Source organism: Clarias gariepinus, chromosome 26, assembly GCF_024256425.1.
Source record: "Clarias gariepinus isolate MV-2021 ecotype Netherlands chromosome 26, CGAR_prim_01v2, whole genome shotgun sequence".
Taxonomy (NCBI): Eukaryota; Metazoa; Chordata; class Actinopteri; order Siluriformes; family Clariidae; genus Clarias; species Clarias gariepinus.
Genome location: NC_071125.1, coordinates 24,792,924 through 24,814,648, shown reverse-complemented (window position 1 = coordinate 24,814,648; position 21,725 = coordinate 24,792,924). Strand labels below are relative to the sequence as shown.

At 38.0% G+C, this 21,725-nt stretch overlaps 1 protein-coding gene across 1 annotated transcript; it reads right to left on the bottom strand.

The window, feature by feature from the left end:
- Positions 1-1,611: 1,611 nt before the first annotated feature.
- Positions 1,612-13,664, bottom strand: tmtopsb (teleost multiple tissue opsin b). The gene is made up of 4 exons (XM_053487690.1): positions 13,340-13,664; positions 8,153-8,481; positions 4,363-4,596; positions 1,612-1,953 (listed from the first exon to the last, which is right to left on the bottom strand). Exons 1-4 carry the CDS (start codon positions 13,662-13,664, stop codon positions 1,663-1,665), a joined length of 1,179 nt encoding a protein of 392 aa, XP_053343665.1. The 3' UTR covers positions 1,612-1,662.
- Between the last annotated feature and the right edge of the window lie 8,061 nt (positions 13,665-21,725).

Here is a 21,725-nt window from a genome sequence, read left to right as displayed (position 1 = left end):
AGCCCACGCAACCTTGTACAGGAAAAAGCGCTATAGAAAACGAATAAGAGTGTGATAGAGATTTATATTTTGTGTGTTTTGTACAGTTTTGTTTATGCATTAGTGGGATTATTTATAATTTAATTTAATTTATTTAATAATTAACAACACAATCCAGCCCACATATCTTAACCTTTGTACATCAGCCACTAGATGGAGACTCTACATTGTCAAACTACTCCAGATGCCACCTAAGGGGTAAAAGAAAAAAAGTCAAAAGTTAAAGCAAAGCTTTACATAAACTAAGAACAAATAATACACTTTACTGCATTATTCATAACAACACCTGATAAACCTAATATAATGAGTAACACATTCACAAAGTCAAACAGCTCCAGAGCAAACTAACACATTACACACTCTTGTGTTACCTTGTTAACCCAATTAAAAAAGACTTAACAAGAAAGAGAAACTCTGTGACACTGTAGCATAGAAACACTGTTACAGTCCAATAATAATACTATGTTAGTGACACTGTAAGTAACACACTAACTCAGTGACATTGTATCACACTCGAGCACTAAGATTACTAAATATTACTAAGATTAATATATAAACGGTTACAGTGTAGAGCACAAACGGTAACACTGTAACACTTATCATTGCAACAAAAGAACGAATTGGCTTATAATGTAACAAAACACTTTAATATCACACTATCACACTGCTTATGAAAAAATGTGATCTGGTTAGTTTTAGGTCTCGTTTTGTAATTAGCTTGAGCTGTGGAGAGACTCGATCTCAAATCACAGAACTGCTGATTTTATATTAATTTAAGTCACTTTATTATCACTTCAAATCCACACCAATATATGTTTTAATTCGGTATAAGAAAAAAATCTTATACACTATGTTTACACAAAGGAATCATTTCACTAGTTCTAAGTTTGTGTGCTTACTTACTCTCTTCATTTGTCATAAAACTTTCCAACACTGACTATCTTTTTCTTTAAATGAAATGATGGACCGGACATCGTTTAAAATGTTTCTGCTGGTTATCTCTTGTATATTATTTTAATAGAGACTAAAAAAAAAAAACCCAGGTTTTAAATGTTTCATAATCATGACCAAGTTAATAAGCAGTTATTGATATCTAATCTGTAGAAATGTAATGTTACACCCTAACCCCGTTACACCTTAATCAGCACAAATCTAATTAAATGAGAGCTTATAATGAACTGAAAATGAATCTCTAAAAGCACATTTAAAATCCGTTATCTAGTGTTTCAGGACAGAGTTCATGTGTTTTTATTCTTCGGGTTTTGATTTGATTAGCTTGAATCATTCAAGCATAAAAACGTTTAACTTAAGGCATGACCCGGTGAGAAACAGGTGCAGTTGTTACATAAATAACCCAATTATCAAACTGTATCTTTAGGCACTTTGCAGCCTGTCACAGTAATACATTTGTTCACATTTATTTCATTTAATCTGTTATTTTACACAATTCTATAATGTGGTATTAATTACTTCAGCTCTTGGCATAATGATGGTCTTTTGGATAATTAAACGTTAGTTCCAACCATCCTTTAAAAATACTTTAAAAGTGGGACGAATTAATACTAGGCTATAACAGGTTTATTTATAATTGTACTTTTCTTCTCCTTATTGTTTGCAGCAGCATCATGGAGTCAAGAACCGGGTTTCTGTCGCTCTGCACATCTGCTGGACCACCAGAGAGACCATGGTGTGCTTCACAGTTCCAGGAGCTGCAGGAGAACCGGCCTCTGGTTCAGACCCGCTCTTTGGCTTGTCGCAGTCTGGATTGCAGGCAGCGTCTTGGCATGGAGTCACATTGGGACCATTGACTTGTCTTAATATCCTGAGAGACTTTGAGAACTTGGTGGAGGTTTTGTAGCTCGATCTCTGATGTGGCGATGTGCACATGAGCAGATCTCTGAAGCTCCTGTAGAACTGACACGGGAAAAACAAATCAGGAAGAACAGGACAGAAATACTGCAAATCTGGACTTAACGATCAGAACTGTCCAGAAACATTTGGAAGGTTTAAAACAAAAAAAGAAAAAGAGAAAAAAATATTTTCAAATATTTATTGTGTGTGCGTGTGTGTGTGTGTGTGTGTGTGTGTGTGTGTGTGTTTAAATTGAGAATTTGTCTGTTATGAACACTGACTTAAAAAAAACAATATCTCAATATTATTGTTTACTACTGTAATTGTAAATGTATAAATATAATATTTATAAACATAGAGGCACAAACTTCAGGGAACGCTCATGCATTTAAAATTCCTATCAGAATCAAATCCGCAATTTCACAAACGCTAAAGATCCTTCTATTCCTAGAGTATGTCCCTGAGAGGCTAGTTATGTGTGTGTGTGTGTGTGTGTATAACCTTATTGATTATCATATGGAGAGAAATGATCCAGAAAAGGTTCACTTTGTCCACACAACAGTATGACATTTAATCGCTACTTCACCACGGTTTAAGACTCTTCACTGATCACTCGGCCGTCTTACTGACAAAACCTGCAGTTTAGCCACAAAACACCTGTAAATAATTACCCCTGGATCATATTCTTGCTCTCAGACCATTCATGTATAAGAGGAACAAAAGACCTGATGAGTCCAGACTGAGTCTATCCCAGAGTGATGGGCGTGTCAGGGTAAGAAGGGAAGGACATGAAGCGATGCTTCCATCATGCATAGTGTCCACTGTACAAGCCTCTGGAGACAGTGTTATGATCTGGGGTTGATCAGTTACTCAGGTCTAGACTCAGTAACGTTATGGGGCAATTAAATGAAGTCAGCTGACCACCTGAATGTACTGAACCACCAGAGGATCACATTTATGGAGTTTCTCCTTGCTGATGGCACGCGCCATATTACATGACTCACACACACACACGCACACACACACACACACAGAGTCCTGTCATTAACCCCAGTGAGACAGTTTGGGACGTGCTGAAGAAGACTTTGACTCTTCCATCATCTATACAAGATATTAGCCAAAAATGAGTGCAACGCTTGACAGAAATAAATAACATTAACCGGTCTGATTACTTACACAATTATGTCTCCTGGCATCAGATTTACTCACCATCTTGTTTCTAAAGCAGGGAAACTCTGTTCCTCTGCACTGATGAAGAGAGGGCTGATACTTGAATCTGTACAGCACTTTAAGTCTTCAACTCGCCTCAACTCACAGTTTTCAAGGTTATGGGCTGGGAGGAATTGAAGACTGAAAATGACATACAGTGGACTTGATGTCTTCCACGAGGACTTGAGACAAACACCTTTCTGTCCTCAGTGGAGCTACAATCCCGATCATCAGTAACAGTCAGTTGTTATGTTAAGACATGAAGGTCGGCTGTTCTGGAACAGTTCCTATAAGAACAGTATTGTGTGGAGTGTGTTTGTAAAACCCATCAAGCTCCATGATGATGAAACTGTCTCTCATGAAGACCAAAACTGAGCTCTGCTGCAGAGGAGAAGTTCATTTAGAGTCACCAGCCTCAGAAATCACCAGTTAACAACCAGCACCTCAGATTAGAGCCGTTATGAAGCTTTACAGAGCAGAAGGAGCAGATAAACATCTCAATATGGTGCATTGTGGATAAACATCTTCAGCATTGTTTTAGAGTGTAAAAAGGAAAAAAAAACCGGCTGGGATGTACAAACTTTTGACTGGTGGTGTACAGGGTGAACCACATGCTTTCACCAGAGAAGGAAAAAATTCCTGCCTGTGTAAGGAAACCAATATTCATTATAAAAAGGTGTAAATATTTATAAGACTTACAGTGTGGGTAAAACTACAAAGCGGGAAAAAAAAAAAATAGATTTTGTGTAAATTTATAGAATAATAAAATCAAAGGGACATTTAATCCTGTCATCCTGTCATTTATTCCCAGTGCTCCCATGATAAAGACGTATTTTTACACAATTACGAACACTACAATTAAATTCTTGTCTCCTTAAAAGTAAATTTTCATGCAAGTGGTTTTATAGCTCAGGTCACATGATCAAGTAGCTTTGATCTCAGGAGGAATACATTCTGTATCTTAGCTCTGTGAAAAGAAGTATGTTAAAGTCATGTTTGGTGCATTTGTTCTGCATTAGTAGATTAAGATATCTGTTATGAACATTCATGGGTAGTAATTTGGAATGTATGCAGCATGAATCAGCGTCTTTTTCACTCCAATGTCATAAAAAAAAAAATAAAAATTCTATTTGAGAATAATAATTAGGGTCATGTGTGTTTTATGAGGACTGGAAGGAAATGTCAAGGAGCAGTGTCATATACTTTTACTCCAGTTTCAGAAACACACTCATTCATGTAGATGGTTGTGGTGATGACCTTCACCTGTTTGTTCATGAAGATGTAGATGATGGGGTTGATCACGGTGCTCGTTTTGGCTAACAGAGACGGCACGATGCTAGCCTCGGGCGTGACCAGTCTGGGTTCTCCGAACGTCGATATGAGAGCCATGGTACCGTACGGCAGCCAGCACAGCAGATAACACACCACCATGGTGATGATCTGGAGGAGAACCCGCTGTTCACGCTTACGACTCAGCGCCGTGTTAATCCTCCTCACCTTCATCACCGGGACAGACAACAAACAGGAAACAGAGGGGTTAGGGAAAAGGAGGACACTGGAGACTCCTTCCACTAAAACTTCACTATATCAACAATTATTATTATTTTTTTGTTATTAATGGAGTGTGCATAGTACAGGTCATTGTGAAGGTTTGTTACTATGGAAACAAAAATGTGTTGCTGCAGTTATAAAGAAATTAATCATCATGTTCTGACCAATCAGGATCCAGAACTCAGCAGAAGAATGAAATAAATCATTTTATCAGTTTCAAAAGTTTATAAAAACACGTTTGGTGTAGTCAAGTGCAGTCTGCAGCCCTTTAATGGTCCTTCACACAAAGCTCCCGATCCGCATTTCTGACATTCGTAGGTCTCAGGCATCTCTTTGGAAAGAACACGTGTATATAAAGTCTAATATATCTGTACTAACAGCAGCTTTTTATAAATTCCCATGTAATTTTCTCACGAAGTGTTTTTAATTATCTACTCTCTCTCTGGTGATGTAAAGCCTCCACCTGCAGCGTGATGCTGTTATTTGACACGTTGAGACTCAACACTGTGCTACTTGATGTAGATGGGATTAATTGGCTCCCTGTTGTTCTGCACCACTCTGAACCCTGCTGTCTGTTCTCTCTCTCTCTCCTCGTATGGGATTAAGGTTAAAAACAAAGCACATAGGGCAGTGAGAGACTGGAGGGGGGTGGGGGGGGGGGTGTTCATGATGCTCTGGTGAAGTGAACATCAAACGAAAGTATGTGCATGTGGCTCAGCTGTGACTGCACTTCCAATTAAGGGTGAGATGTCTCAGAAAGGCGGAAAAAAGGCGACTGAACCAAACAGATGAAGGACATGCGGCGGCACGTGAAAAAGTCATCGCAGTTGGTTTTTGGGGTTTGAGTGGGGGGACGAATATTTATGGGAAAACGGAAAGTTGATGAGAGTTGTGTAGAATCAAGCTTGTTGTACATCATTGCTTAAAGCCTTTCAAAGACATGACCCTGTTAGAAAAACTGCACGGTTCATAAAGCAAATCGATCCGAGTGCATCACTGAACACTGAGGCTAAAAATACAACCATTTGCAAATTGTTCACATAAACTGCAAAGCGCACAGAAGCAGCAAATGTAATAATAAAATCAGTTTAAGTCATTAAGCTGAACACGATTACAGAACAGAGGCGAGCTTTATGAGGAATAACACAACAGCTCTGTGATAGAAGAAGCATGAAGCATGCGAGGGAAACACAATTTATTAACCTTTACCCTTTGACCTATTCAACCCCCCCCCCCCCCTTTCCTCATCCTAAAGGAGCAAAAGCCTGACATGGAACTTATGTCTTATTAAGAATTACACTTCTTTATAAAAACTGGTGAGGAAATGATTACATCAACACTTATGTCTGTATACATTTAATACACATTTTGTTAAATGTAAGATTTTAAAAAAATGTAAATAAAATGTAAGTTATGTCAAAGCCATCAATAATTATTTAACTGATTATCTAAAAGATTGATCGATCATGTAACTCATCTCTCCTGTTACACACATCATCATTCAGGATGAAGGAGCAGCACCTCCGTGTCCATCTTTCATGCCTGTATTTTAGTCTAATTGTCTCTGATCAAATGCTTAACTACTTTAATTTCCTCACAAAGCATTTAGCTGCACAGTTTAAACACACTGACGATGCTAACGTCACGAGGGCTTCACGATCTGTCCACTCGGAAACACAGCGGGACAGGCCGAGTGAAATATTTAATCATGACACTGCAGCTCACAATTCAAAGCCTGGAATTAGAAATTTTCTGACAGACCGGAGACAATATTTAATTTTCTGTAGTTGGTCAAATAAATTAAATCTAATAACCTTCTGTCCTTTTTGCTTATTAAGGAAGTCGAACATCAAAGAACCTCAAAGATTGCTGTGTATGGCCTATAATTGAGAAAAAAAAAACAGTTTCACAGCATTGACAGTGGAGAAGACGATAAATTGACCAACTACTTAACTTGTATACATTTAGCAGCTTAGCAGTCCACCCCCTAGTGCAGAACAGATTTGTATACAGTAACATCAGTGTGAAAATTGCATCACATGGAGTTGATAACTTGAGGTCAGATATGAGGTGACATGGGACCTTCTGCATTGCTTCCTCTGCTTTCACTCATCTGCATGTGGTCCCATGAACTAAAACTAATGCCAGTGTGGTTTGTTATTACGGCTTAAACACAGCCTGTGGAACTGAGAGCCAGTCTTTACAGACGCCATATTTCTGCCTTCTGCAACTTTAACACCAGCACCTTTTTCATGAGAATACATTTACATACTGCAGCAGTTCAGCAAATAGGACACTCCACGTATGTGATGTTCATGAGCAGCCTGATGTTCTCACAACGGGTGGTGTTCTGCTTTTAAACTTTGAACACTTTACGGAATCCAATCTCCAGCTTAAAAGAAACTCAGATCTTCTGAGGTTACGATTGAGATATTTCAGCTTTTCCTTTAAATTAAAGACATGGCAAGTATCCGGCATGATGCACGTCAACAATTTTAATATTTTTAGCTTCCAGTTTTTTTTTTTTTTTAAGGTGCTTTAGTGTTCCAGGATCTGAAAAGAAACTCTTTGAGGTTTGTTTGTAGTCCTCTGGTATGTAGATCTCATCTCAATTTACTTAAAACCCACAGTGTGCACCAGAAGCACGTTTACTGCGTCTGCCTTCTGATTGCGCCGAATCATGTCTCTAATGAGAGTAAGAAGTAACCATCTGTGATTACAGCCTTCAAAGTTGAGGTAAGTGTGGATTTAAAATTCCAAATTATTGATAACTCTTTCACAGGGAATCCATGCTGTCCTACTTAGAATTCTTTCTGAAATGGAAGCTGGAGATGGACCTCCCCAGAGGAACAACAGAATAAACCTTTAATTGAACATGGTGTCTCGCAACACACCAGATTTTATCCCAGACCTCAGGGCACAGGTGACCAGAGCGATAAGCAGAACTCTTGTTAGAACGATGCAGAGCAAACAAGGAGGATGAGGAGAAACCTCCAAAAAATTAACAATCACCCAGAGTCAGATTCAGTCTTATCACCTCTGGTTTAGAAAGCGAGTGTGTTAGCAGTAGTAGAAGCTAGAGTAAGGCTTGAGAGTGGGGGGTTCGAGACCTGATGCTCACACTACAGCAAACCACAACAAAATCAGTCAAATGATCTATTCAGATTAAGAACAAAAGAAAAACAAAACCCATAAACTTAGAGATGTCAGCAGCTTTCTTCCTCTCCAAAAGAGCACAAACTTTCAAAATGCTACCACCATCCTTAGCATCCTCGATCTCACAGAGAGAACTCAAGACTGACTATTTGAATGGGCTTTAAGCAGCTCTTAAACCACAGGTCAGGCACAGGTGGAGCCAATCAGCACTAATTACCAGGTGGGAGCCTCTGGTGGTGGTTTGAAGAATGGTGGCTTACCCTTTATACTGTACATTTCTGATTAAATTTATTGCCAAAGATCCACCCAAGTGTATAGTCTTACTTTCTAGTTTCGGGAATCTCACCTGCTTGATGGCCTGCAGCAGTTTCCCGTAGCTGTACACAATCACTACAAACGGAATGATGAGGCAGAAAAAGAAAAGACAGATAATATAGGAAACGTTGTTTGCTGTTTTGGTGGTCCAGCTGATGCTGCAGGTTGTACCAGGACCCTCGAGGCCGTAGTGGCTCCACCCGAAGAGCGGAGGCACGGTCCACACCAGGGAGTAGATCCAGGAGAAAGCGATAGCCATGAAGACCTTCCTGTAGCTGGTCAGGTTGGCCTGAGTGGGCTTCATCATCGTGCAGTAACGTTCATATGACAGAGCAGCCAAGGAGATCAGAGACACGATACCTAAACCACAGAGAGAGAGAGAGAGAGAGAGAGAGAGAGAGAGAGAGAGAGAAGGTCATGATGCCATCAGTGTGTACATCCAAACCAATTACCTATTTCTATGCAGAACATTTTAAAAAATGTATTTATTAAAACATTTCTTGAAATTTGGGGGAAAAATGTAAGCTGGATTTAGGAAAGTCATCATGGTAACAATAAAATCATGTCATTGTTTTTATTATTTTCTTTATGAAATTTATGTCCTAAAAGTGACATTCGACCACATGCAAGTATTACTGAAGGAAGAAACAGATTCAGACGTCAGACGACCGATGGACAAGGTGTAAGCAGAGGGATTAGAGCTTCCTCACACCTCACATCACATTATGTACATGAATTGTGTGTGTGTGTGTGTGTGTGTGTGTAAGTGTTTGAGTGTGTGTGCTTTAATCGAAAGCAAAGCAGCTCATTTATCAGACCATAACCAAGTGAAAAACTGGAAATTACATGATTAAACTGAAGCAGAGGTGAATGTACACGTATGATTTATTAAACATTAGTTACACACTGTATGTATCGCATTGAATTTTCCTAAAAAAATATTAGTATATGTAAAGACACACTTTATGATTAGACATTTTCTACAGAAAGGATGTGGTTCACCCGAAATAGCCCAATCCCGATTCTGCCTGAGTTATAAATCTCATTCACCTTAAGGTTTTTGTTGTGTTCATAAACTTTAAAGTGAAACTGTGTGTAACGATATTTGTGTGTGACGTGTCTGACCTTTAAAAAAAGCTTTCCAGATTGGCTATTATACGATAAAGTCCAGTATGCACTGCAATAAAATCAATTACTCAGTGAAACACTCTGTAAAGTGTCACTCTGTAGTGCTGATTACCTCCTCGTTAAAGCTCATTAACTCAGTCACTGATTACAGCAGATTACAAAACATCTCCGAACACAGCTGCTTGTGTGTGGAGGAAAACGCAGTTGTGTCCCCCAAACACCAGGAACACACATTCTCTTCTGATTTCCACAGTGACATTAAAAAAAGTGCTCATTAAGCATTAATTTCTTTGGTCATAGCACAAGAGCATTATTTATTTTAAATATTTAGGTGTTTTATAGCAAACATAGTGTTTATGTACACCGTGAATTAATCATACAAATGTAAAGAATGAATAAAGAAATGCAAGAAATACAGTTAAGTAGACTGAAATACAAGAAATGCTACAAATAAATATAATGCACGTTGTAAAGTTTAACGGATAGCACAGATACATATAATAAATATCTAATCATGTACTTCTGTTCTCCCCAGGATCATCTGGGTTCAGGAGAGGTCTGGTGTGTGATGGCAGCATGTCCTTGTGACCTGGAGAGACAAAAATGGCTGCCAAATTCTCCTATCAAGAAGACAACATTCCTATAAGAGAGATGCTTCTGCTCTTTTTTGCTTTTTTGAGTTTAGCTTTTCAAACTTAGCTGATGTGCTGAAACTACTGTGTTTAACATGTTTTGTGTGCAGTGTGTTTATATTGTATTTTTAAAAATAAATGTACAGTGGAACCTCGGATTACGAGCATAATTCGTACCGGAAGTGGGCTCGTATTCCAAAACACTCGTAAAACAAATTTAATTTTCCCAGAAGAAATAATGGAAACTTAATTATTCGTTCTACAGCCCCAAAAAATAAATACAGAAAAATAATTAATACAAAATATTAAGTAAAAATAAAACAAATTTACCTGCACTTTAACTTTCTAAAAAGTAAAAAATAAATCCCGGCAGATAAGTGTTTTTGTTTGTGCATGCAGGCGCTGTGTATGTGCGCGTATATGTTTATGTGTGTGTATGTGTGTGTATGTGTGTGTGTGTGTGATCCTAGAGTAAGTGGAGACTCTTGCTTTCAGCCTAAACTAACAGAATCACTGCTGTAAAGTAAAACAAACAAACAAATGACCCAGCACCTCACCTCTGAAAAGATCTGGGAGTTTCCTTGATGAGCAGAGTGTGTGTCTCTCGCCTTAATTTCTGTGGGCGTGTGTGTTTGTGAAGGGGGTTTCTCACACACACACACACACATAGCCGGCACAGTGTCAAATTACACACTAACACCGCGATGAGGAAGAAAATAGATTTTTAACCTCTGTATTGAGAATTTCTTTTGCCTTACTCGCGCGCACACACGTGTGTTATAAGAAACAGTATATGTTTACTTGGTGCTCGTAAACCAAGACAATGCTAGTTTTTCAAGTCAAAATTTATTAAAAATCTTTGCTCGTCTTGCGGAACACTCGTAAACCATGTTAATTGTAATCCGAGGTTCCACTGTATGCTGTAAAACCCAAGATGTGTGATTTGGAATAGAGACAAATTACTGATTAGAGTGCAAAATGTTTTATTAAAAATTATTCAAGTAAAATATAATTCAAACAAGTGTTGTAACAGAAAAGTAGCTGCCAAAAATGAGAAAAAAGTAAACTTTAAAATGTATCGTAATTTCTATATTACTTGTACTTGCATTAACAAGAGGGTGTGTTACTGAAATTAAACAGTTTAAAAATATAAATACATTTTAAATTCCACAGATCTCTTGATGTTTCTACCTCTGTATCTGTAGTCAGCGCTCCGCCATCCAGGCATTATGAGTCTCCTGCTCTTGCACGTCAGGTTTTTCCTCTTTCTTCTGTTGTCAGCTGGTCTTGTGCTGTCGGAGGTCTCAGTCTGTGTTTCCTCCAGTGTCTGTCTTCAAGAAGGTGTAAAAGCAGACATAAGGAGTTAACTTTGTTATGAACTAGTGTGAAAGGATCATCCTGTATATATTATTATATACATTTAAAATGTCACCACGAGATCCACAGACAATCACCAGGAGATGTGATATGAGACTCTCTTTAACAGCGTTAATAACGTTAGTATTTAATATTAACTCACCGCTTGCTCGCAAGCTCTCTTCTGGACCAGGATCCATGCTGTCCGGTTCGGATGATGAAGGTAGACGATGCTGTGGGACAGAGCGGTTCCGACTCGATCACACCAGATGGTTTTTATCCTATAGTTTATCTTTTCCTCACTTTAGTGATGCATGCGTGCTTGTGTGCTGCTCGAGCCGCAGTTTGTTTAACTCTGCACGGGCTAGCTTACTGCTGCTGCACGTGCATGCATCTAAATACTTAAGAGTATTTACATCAGAGTTTTTATGTGTTGTGTACGATTATCTTTGGATGTTTTTGCCTGTCTACATTTCTAGCGAACACTGTACTTCGGCATTACTTTAGAAATTCTTTTGTAGCCACGTTTGTTTGTGTACGGAGTCAAACAGTAACTACGTCACTTTCTCTTTTAAACAGGAGTGCCTACTTATGTTCTGCCTTCCATGCTCAAGAAGGCATCAATCGTTCCAGAGACCACCTCTGCAATCGGTCCAGGGATTTGTTCCCGAGCTTGGAACGATTGCATGCTCACAGACAAAAATCAACTGGTACCCCATCAAGAAAAACGCCCTAAAGTACCAGAAGGTGTTCTATACACAAAATTAACATAAGCAGGACAGATTTAGAGGTTTGTAGACTATGGGCGTCGCTAGGCCATTTTGCGGGGGTTTGAGCCCCTCCTAACATTTGTACTAATCCCTCATAAAAATTTTCCATAAACTCCACACAAATTGGTGGTCGCCCCCATCCCCTTTAAATTTTATATGAAAACGGCGGCAGACTTCGGCTCCACCCCATCTTTCAGCGCGGCTTTCAATCTGGCATCACAGAGCGAGGATTAAGGCAAGGTGTGTGTTTTTCTATAAATTGTTATACCTGCATCCGTGCAGTCCTTTCTTGTTAAACACAGTTTACAAAATGTCATGAGGGATTAATCGTTTACTGTAAGTTATCACTGTGTTCACCCTCATCACACCAGCTGTTTCCTCTAATGTAAATGTAGCCCTTAAGACATAGTGTATGAACCTATAGTCTACTTTATAAAACAATCATATTGCTGGTTTAATTGGAAAACTTAACTGTCTATATAAAACATTGCACCGTGCATGGCATTAACTACCATAGAGTTATGCACATGAATCATTAAAGACAGTGACAGTTTTGTTTTTTTTAATGAATAGAAACAAAAAATAATAATATTAAAAAGATGCTTTGTTTAATTACACTAAAACAATATTTGTCTATATTAATGAATTTAAGTAAATAGATAGTAGCTATGACATTTTAAGGGGTTGAATGTAGAATCTACCTTGATAAAGCTAAAACACTAAATTAAACTCGATTATTTAATGATCAAAATTTTAATGTTTATATTGACCTATAGATGGAAGATTTTTCAAGTTACATGGGAGGAGGTCTCAGTCAGGTAAGACTGACAGCCTCTCGTGCACATTAACACCGTGTCCCCAACACTGACTGAAGTCATTGCACCAGAATGTATTTTTCAGACATTTGTATGTCCGCCAGTTTCCATCAAAAAGCTGCAGTACTGTCAAAGAATAAACAGATAAATGTTTTACCTTGTTGGCATCACACAGTTTATTCCATCGTACAGTTGTGTTGTTTAAATTGCTAATCAATGTAAGTTTAGTTTTATGCTGTTTTCTGGTTGTACTTGAACAGAGAACAAGGTTTATACAGTAAACAGTGTGTACACAGTACACAAGGATTCTTCACATTCCAACACCAACATAAATACAGGAAGTGATTAAGTGTAGATATTTAAAACAGCTTTTTGCAGTCCTTGAAGTTTTGGCACCGCCGAGGGGACCTCCACACACACACACACACACACACACAGGCTCATGCACCGTGGAGACAGAATGATATGATATGAGAGACAGGTGAGATCAGCTGCTGATCCTCAGGTGAGATCTTACCGAGGAACGAGTTGATGAAGCCGTACCAGACGCAGCCGCGCGCGCCGATCAGCCACCGTCCGCGCGTGCTCGCGGCGAAGCTGAACGGCGTCCCGAGCGCGCTCACGAGCAGGTCGCTCACCGAGATGCTCACGAGCATGCAGTTGATCGGCGCGCGCAGCGGCTTGCGGCGGCAGAACAGCAGGAGCACGAGCGCGTTGTTGACGAAGCCGAACGTGCCGATAAAGCCGAGACACACCGAGACGACCACGTGACCGGCGGGGGACAGACCGCGCTCCGGGGGCGCGCGAGCCGCCAGGCTGGACTCGAGTAATCCATGATCCATCGAGGAGATCAGATCAATGAATGCGTGGGTTAATCAAAACAAACAAACAAACAAACAAACAACCAGCTTTAAAGCACTCCCCGTGGAGACTCCCTGTACACTTCACATTCACCTGCTCTTTAGTGGATTCATTTATTTCATCACTTCATTTATTCGATCCCGGAGCTCATTAAGGTCGCAGCACCTGATGAGTTCAGTCTCTTTATACACCATGGGATGTGATTAACCCCACAGTGCGCGCCCACCCACCTGACGTCTGCGCGCTCAACGACACACACACACACACACACCATCACATCACATCACAGGGCGCCTACGAGTGAGAAATGAACTCACACCAGCTCTTAGATTAATAACGCCTTTTAATGATAAACACATAAATTCATTAAATAAACACCCTGATGTACACTGACTGAGGGAGTTCATGGAGATGTTCCTTCAACACCAGCTTAGAGTTATCTACAGTATCCACCTCCAGGGTTACTTACAGAGTGAAGATAAGTCTTCTGCTGCTCCAGTGATCAGAAGGTATTGATTAGTTTTCTGTAACAGCAGCTCTGACAGTAGTGCAGTATATACATCGCCTGGCCAAGAAAGGTCACCATTTTAATTTAAATAAGCAAATATGTAGTAATTTAACTGCACCGATTAATGTGTTTCAGCTGCAACAATTCTTGAACCCTAACTGATGCAGTGAGGAGCTTCTCATATCTCACAGATGAGAAATGAGATGTGGAAAGATGAGGCACATGGTCAAGGAAATATGTTACTGTGTTTCAGAACCGACAAATTATTGTTCTACATCAAGCAAAGACAACAACTACTGTACGGACACTGGAACTGGGTTAAGAACTCACATTATTAAACCCTGGAAGGTTCGAGCTGAATCACTTCTTACAGAGATTCATTAGAAGAAAGGCTTTGGTTTGTAGGGAGCATAAAGGGTGAAAAAAGGTCATGTGACCTGATGAGTCCAATTTGAGCCTATTCCAGAGTGATGGGCGTGTCAGGTTAGGAAGGAAAGCACATGAAACGATGCTCCCATCAGTGTCCACTGTACAAGCCTCTGGAGACAGTTATTAGTTGTTATGATCTGTACTAATAAAAGCTTTCATTTCATTTTGTATCACACCTTAACAGTATTTTTTTTTAAGAAAAAAAATTTAATGATGCTATTACTTTTATTTTTCTCTTTTTTCCTTTATGTTCCCAAGCATCAGATTGTACACTGTTGAATGGACAAGAAAGATTGATCTACAGAATACACATGATTTCTACTGTAAGGTTGAAACAATGCAGATACATAATGGAGTGCATGACCAAAATGCCTCTGTGCATAATAAGCTTACTCTTACACTAATAACGTCACATTTTATTGTAATAAAAATATATATTTAAAAAATGTATATTAACAATATACAATGTATGATATATCTTAGATTATTTTACTAATAATAATTTTAATAATAAAATGTTCAGCAATATCCTAAACATTTTTTTTGTTTGTTTTATTTGCAGAAAAACAAACAAAAAAAATAAATATTTTTCTTTGTTGTTCCTTTAACAGACTGCAGTTACATGAATATGTGACATAATTATTATTTGATCATGTGTGGAAAACAATTAATTAAGTAATGAGTAAAATTCCTTCTGACAAATTAAAAACATTTAGACATTTCTATGGCTTTTAATATGTTTCTGATAGTTTCTTATGGTACTCTGATGAGATGTGTTGTTTCTGATTATTCCAATGTATTCATTTATCCATGAAAGAATGTCCTGTTGGATTCTGGTGATAATTTATAGTAAAGAGAAAATCCCTGATGGAAACTATTAAGCCAATCCCCATGAAATCCATTATGTGATTTTCCTATTGAACTGTTGAAGAGCCCAACAGAAGGATGGTCTTTAAAACTGACCTTTATGTTTTATTGATAAGTAATCCGCCATATTATTTTACCCAGAACAAAAACTTTTTTTTTTTTTCAATTTAGAATTTTGAAGCCAAGATAAAGGAGGTTCACAGGCTGTTATTGCAGGTTGCAGTTTCCCCAGCAGTCATAGACTCTGATGATAAGCTGCTGTTGTCAACTACTGTACTACATATAATAACAGGACTACAAACACAGCTGCAGGCTGATTTATTCACTGTGACAAAACTGAAAGATGGAGATAAGCATTTATAAATGTATTAAAACATTTATACTATTAAAACCAAAACAATTTTGTGCTCTTCAACACCCTTTTGACTGAAAGTATACTGTACATTCACAATATATTATCAATTGTAATCATTTTGCTTTGTTTTTTTTTTTAAACCTGCCATAATGGATTTATCTTATTTTGCATTTAAGCAGCAGACTTGAGTAAAATTAACCTGCCAGTGCGCTGCAAACATTGTGGTGGGGTTTACAAACATTGTACAAACACTGTCCCATACAGATTCTTTTAAAAAAAAAAAAAAATCTATTTTAGTCTATTTTCCAGAAAAGAAATCCAGTTTATTAAATGTCCTCTCCTCCACCACAACTTCAAACTGATCCATAGAGCAGGCTGAGCTAGCTGTCTTAGTTTAATGAGGTTTTTCTTTGCAACTCAAGCAGACTGCTGCAAAGAATACCGCACTGGATATCACAGACTGGTAGAAGATCTCATTAAAGGACCTTAGCTTCCTCAGAAAGTAGAGTCTGCTCATTTCTTCCCTGCACATAACCTTGGAGATGACCTTCCAGTCCAGCTTTGTTGTCGAGGTGGAGTAGAAAGGTGTCCGTATCTGTGGAACAGCTCAGCATCCTGACTCATGATGTTAATTGTCCCCTTTTTAACTTCTGTGACAAAGCCTACCTGAACAACTCAAAGAACTCCAGATATTATTTGTACATTCAGGTTGTGTGTAAAAGACAGTCATCTCTTGTGTCCAGTTAATTCTTACTTCTGGAAAGAAGCTTTTATTCCAGATCAAGTCAAGTAGGCTTTTATTGACATTATACAACCATATACAGTTCAGTACACAGTAAAACAAATCAGCGTTTCTCAAGATCAATGTGCTACATTCATTAACAAAACTATCTAAGAACTATACAAAAGGCCAAAAAAGACAGTAAAAAGACAACATAAGGTGTATGTGCAAAGGTCCACTTCTTCTCTGTGTACCTGTCACTTCACATTTCCTTCATCATTGTCTTTCATCTTAAGCTGCTCATGTTCAGAGCTCCCACTGTGCATCACCACGTTGTTATTCACTACAATAAAATGTCCCAAGATAAACTCTGGCCGAAATAACACAGAGCAGAGAAGAGCTGAACGTTGCTACTCAGAGCGGGTTCTATGTGGGAGAGCCTGCAATAATAAAATCTGCAATTTTAATAAAAAATAACTCATTACATCTCACTGTGCCAAAATGTGTTTCAGTTTGATTCAAGTGTCTCACTGTGCCTCACTATGTCTCACTGTGCCCCACTATGTCTCACTGTGCCCCACTATGTCTCACTGTGCCCCACTATGTCTCACTGTGCCTCACTATGTCTCACTGTGCCCCACTATGTCTCATTGTACCTACTGTAAATGTATTTTGGTTTGATTAAGGTCTCTTACTGTGCTTCACTTTTTCTCGCTGTGTCTCACTGTACATTAATGTGTTTCGATTTAGTTATTTGTCTCACTGTTTTTCAGTGTGTCAGACTGCAAAAATAATATAGTACAGTGAAATCGCGGATTGCGAGTAACACGGTTTGCGAGTGTTCCGCAAGATGAGCAATGATTTTAATCAATTTTCTTCCTTGCATGCGTGTACTGTTCTACGATAACACTGTGACCACGTGTGTGTGTAAAACATATTATATTCTGTGTTTGTAAACGAGTGTGTACAGCACACGTGTACTGTTTCTTATAACACACATGTGTGCGCGCGTGTAAAGAAAAAAAAAGTCTCATTACATAGGTTAAAACTCCATTTTCTCTCTCAGCCCGTCGCTATGTGTGCGCGCGTGTAATTTAACACCGTGCCGGTTAACACACTCTCTCTCTCTCTCTCTTGCCTTAATGTGGAAGGGGGAGGGGGGTGCTTTACACACACACAAACACGCACACATTAAAGGCGAGAGAGAGTGTGAACCGCGCGAGAGAGTGTGAATTACGCGCGCACACACTGCTCTAAACAGAAACTCAGCAATGATTCCGTTAGTATGCGCTCACACGAGTGTCATAAGCGATGTTCTTTGCTATGTTTTCTGACAAAACAGTCTTTCCGTTAATGTCTGTGTATGCGTGTGTGCGGAGAAAGGTTTACTGTGTAAGATGAGAAGGGGGAGACAAGAGGGGTTAAAAGTAATAGTCTCCTCTTACGTTAGCTTCACACACACACACACACACACACACACACACACACACACACAGCGCCTGCACACAAAAACAGAAACACTTATCTGTCAGGATTTATTTTAACTTATATTAAAGGTAAAGTGCAGGTTAATTTGTTTTATTTTTACTTTATATTTTTATGTATTTTTTTTGGGGGGGGGGCGAATAATTTAAGTTTTTTTATTATTTCTTATAGAAAAATTAGACTTGGTTTACGAGTGTTTTGGAATACGAGCCCGCTTCCGGAACGAGTTATGCTCGTAATCCAAGGCTCCACTGTATTAAGGAACCTAAAGTTTTAAAACAAAGGACTATTTATTTAAAAACATTTAAAACAACTCTACATGAATAAATAAATATATATATATATTGTTCTTGTTTGTAATCTTTTGTCATTGCCATGCAATGGAATGAGACTAGCCCAAAAGGCCTAACGTACAAAACAAAAAAAAATATGTCTCAGGAGATAGCTGAAACCTTTTTACACCTACAATGTCTGGTCTTACACTTATAAAAAAAGATATTTTAGATTATGTTCCAGGGTGGAAACAGAAGCACTTTCATAGCTCTCCTGGGCCCGAACATACTGTACACAGGACCAGTTCCTCAAACACAAGAGCATGAAACAACAGCAACAGTGACTGGGTGAATTTATAAATACTTCTAATTCAGTTCAGTTTGATGCTAAATTAATTTAGTTTCTTATTCATCTTCTGCTGAACGAGCAGCAAAGAGAGCGTCTAGGTGACATTCACTTATCAGTTTCTGTGTGAAAAGAAGCACTGATAGGTCAGCATGCCTTCAAACCAGGGCTGTGTTGTTATCTTTAGAAGAAACACCTGTAGCACGAAGGGTGTCCTGACGTCTCCCCGCTGCGCATTAACACAGAGAACCTGAAGCCTCCACAGTTAATTAAAGCAGATAGGAAGGTTAAAGGCAAATGTCACTCCCCGTCTACATTGTTATCTCAGTGTTTTGTCGCTCTGTGGCAGTCCTGTCTCATGGCGCTGTGTTAGACTTAGTTCACTGATTTTATATGACATTATATCATAAATTAGAAATGACCATTGGCATTTATTTAAACTTGTTTACAATTTATAGAAATTATGATGAATCATATGTAGGTAGCATGTTTAGGCAATTTGCACGTAGTTTCTTCATGTATAAAGTCATCTTTTCCCAGACACATCATCACAGTGAGCCAAATTCTTTCCACACTTCGAATAACATTTATTCAACAGACAATATGCACAATAAAAAAGTATAATTTTATATATATATATATATATATATATATATATATATATATATATGTATATATATATATATATATATATATATATATACACAGTAGTGGACCATTGGATTACGAGCATAATTCGTTTCAGAAATGTGCTTGTATATCAAAACACTTGTATAACAAAGCAAATGTCCCCATAAGAAATTAGTGTATTGGAGAGGAATGACTCCCTTTTCTCAAATGCAAAAAAAAAGGTATTTCAAATGACTTTAAAAATATTTAAAAATAAAAAAAACTTAAGCAAACATCAACATAAAAAATTATACAAAACCCCAAGTTAACTTTCAGAACTAAAAGTTCTCTTCTTTGGCTTGGTGAAATTTTTACCGCTTCTTTTCACTTTGCAGGCCGCAACAGAACGCTCTCTTAAATCAATAGCTAACTGTTTGCGTCTCCTTCCGCTTTGTGGGTGACGTAAGCGCTTCTTCTTCACCGGTGTTTACTGGGGGTTTGCATCCGGAAGCGCATTGTGCCACGCCAAACAAATAATTGTGCAAAAACATAACGCAAGCTTTTAAAATTAATTAAAAGAAGCTTTGAGGCAGAAGATTTTGCCTCAATCATTTTTTGTAATCAAATTACTCGAGGAATTGTTTCAGCCCTAACACACACACACACAACGGAGACACTGTTTTATGGGAAAAATTAACAAAAAACCTCTCTAATGGCACTTAAGTGCGCGTACACACTAACGAACTCACTGCTGTAACAGAAAAATCCAAGCCACATTACAACTCAACATACTGACAGACGCACACACAGAGCTTGTCCTATAGAAATTGTGTCTGTTCCCTGAATAGTGAGAAGAAAGAATAAACTCATTAAATTCACTCAAAACAATCTAATAACAGAAAAAGGCCAAATAAGTAATCGAAATCCACCTCCAAAGTTTGGGCTTTTCGATATATATATAGTGATAAAAATATCATTGAGCCAAGAGAAGAAGAAACCAGCAAGAGAAAACGACAGAAATTGTCAGTAACGGCTTCTGCATAAGCCTGAGCTGTAAATTTAGAAACTTTTAGTCTTGAAAGTTAAGTTGCACAACTTAGTGTTTTTGTATAATTATTTCATTTAATGTGTGCCTTAGTTTTTTTTAAACTTAGTTATTTGAAATACCTTTTTTTAGTTTTTGCATCTGAGAAAAGGCTTTAAAATGAGAATATAGGACACTATAATGCACTTAATTCATCTCAGTCAACTTTAAGCTATTCCTTGTATTGTGAATAATAATACTGTACGCATTTCAAAAATAAAAGGTGATTTTCCTAAAAAGAAAACCAATTAATCTTTGTTTATCTTATATATTTTACACTGTTGTTTAATTAAGCAAAAGTACATTTCATCTGATTACTCGGTTAATTGATAAAGATTTTTGGTAGAATACTGGATTACTAAAATATTCGATAGCTACAGCCCTACGTATATGTATACTGTATGTTGATTTTCTTAAAGAGTTTAGACATCTGCTGTAAGACCTACTGACTAACTTTGACGAAATGTTGATTGTAGGAGACTTTAACATTAATGTAAATGATGCTAACGACGCTTTAGCACTTGCATTTATGGATTTACTAAATTCCTTTGGGGTTAAAAAAAATATATAAATAAAGCAACTCACCGCTTTAATCATACGCTAGATTCAATTATATCCCATGGTATAAATGTGTCCAATATATAGATTTTACCTGATATCACAGATCATCACCTTCTGATATATACTCTACCTGTAGAACAGATAAGCTGTGTCTTCCCATGTTATCGATTTCTTAGAAATATGAATCCGACTACTAAAGACAGATTCACAAGTAATCTGCCGGATCTGTCCCAATTTATTATTAGACCCCTTAATGCAGACGATCTAGATGAAGTAACTAGCAGCATGGGCACTATTTTTACCAGTACATTAGACACAGTTGCTGCCATCATATTAAAACAAGACAGAGATAAAACACTTGCACTGTGGTACAATAGTCATACCCGCGCCCTAAAGAGAGCTCTAAAAGCTGCTAGGACCGAGCATCTTAGCCAACTGATAGCAAGAACCCAAAACAATCCCAGGTTCTTATTTAGTACAGTGGCTCGCCTAACTAAACCTAAGATGCCTGCAGAGAGTATCCCATCACAGTTTAGAAGTAAAGACTTCAGGGAGTTTTTCCTTGCCACTGTCGACGTCACCCTTGGCTTGCTCATCAGGGACAATATCATTATTATCTAGACACATTTTTCTCTTACATACACACTTCCATAAATTTTCTTTTCATTTTTGTGAAGCTGCTTTCAGACAATGACCATTGTTAAAAGCGCTATATAAAATTGAATTAAATTGAATTAGAATGTATCTCTATTACTCAGATACACTGGCAATCTCAATTATAATGTTTATACTTCTGGGAAAGTAT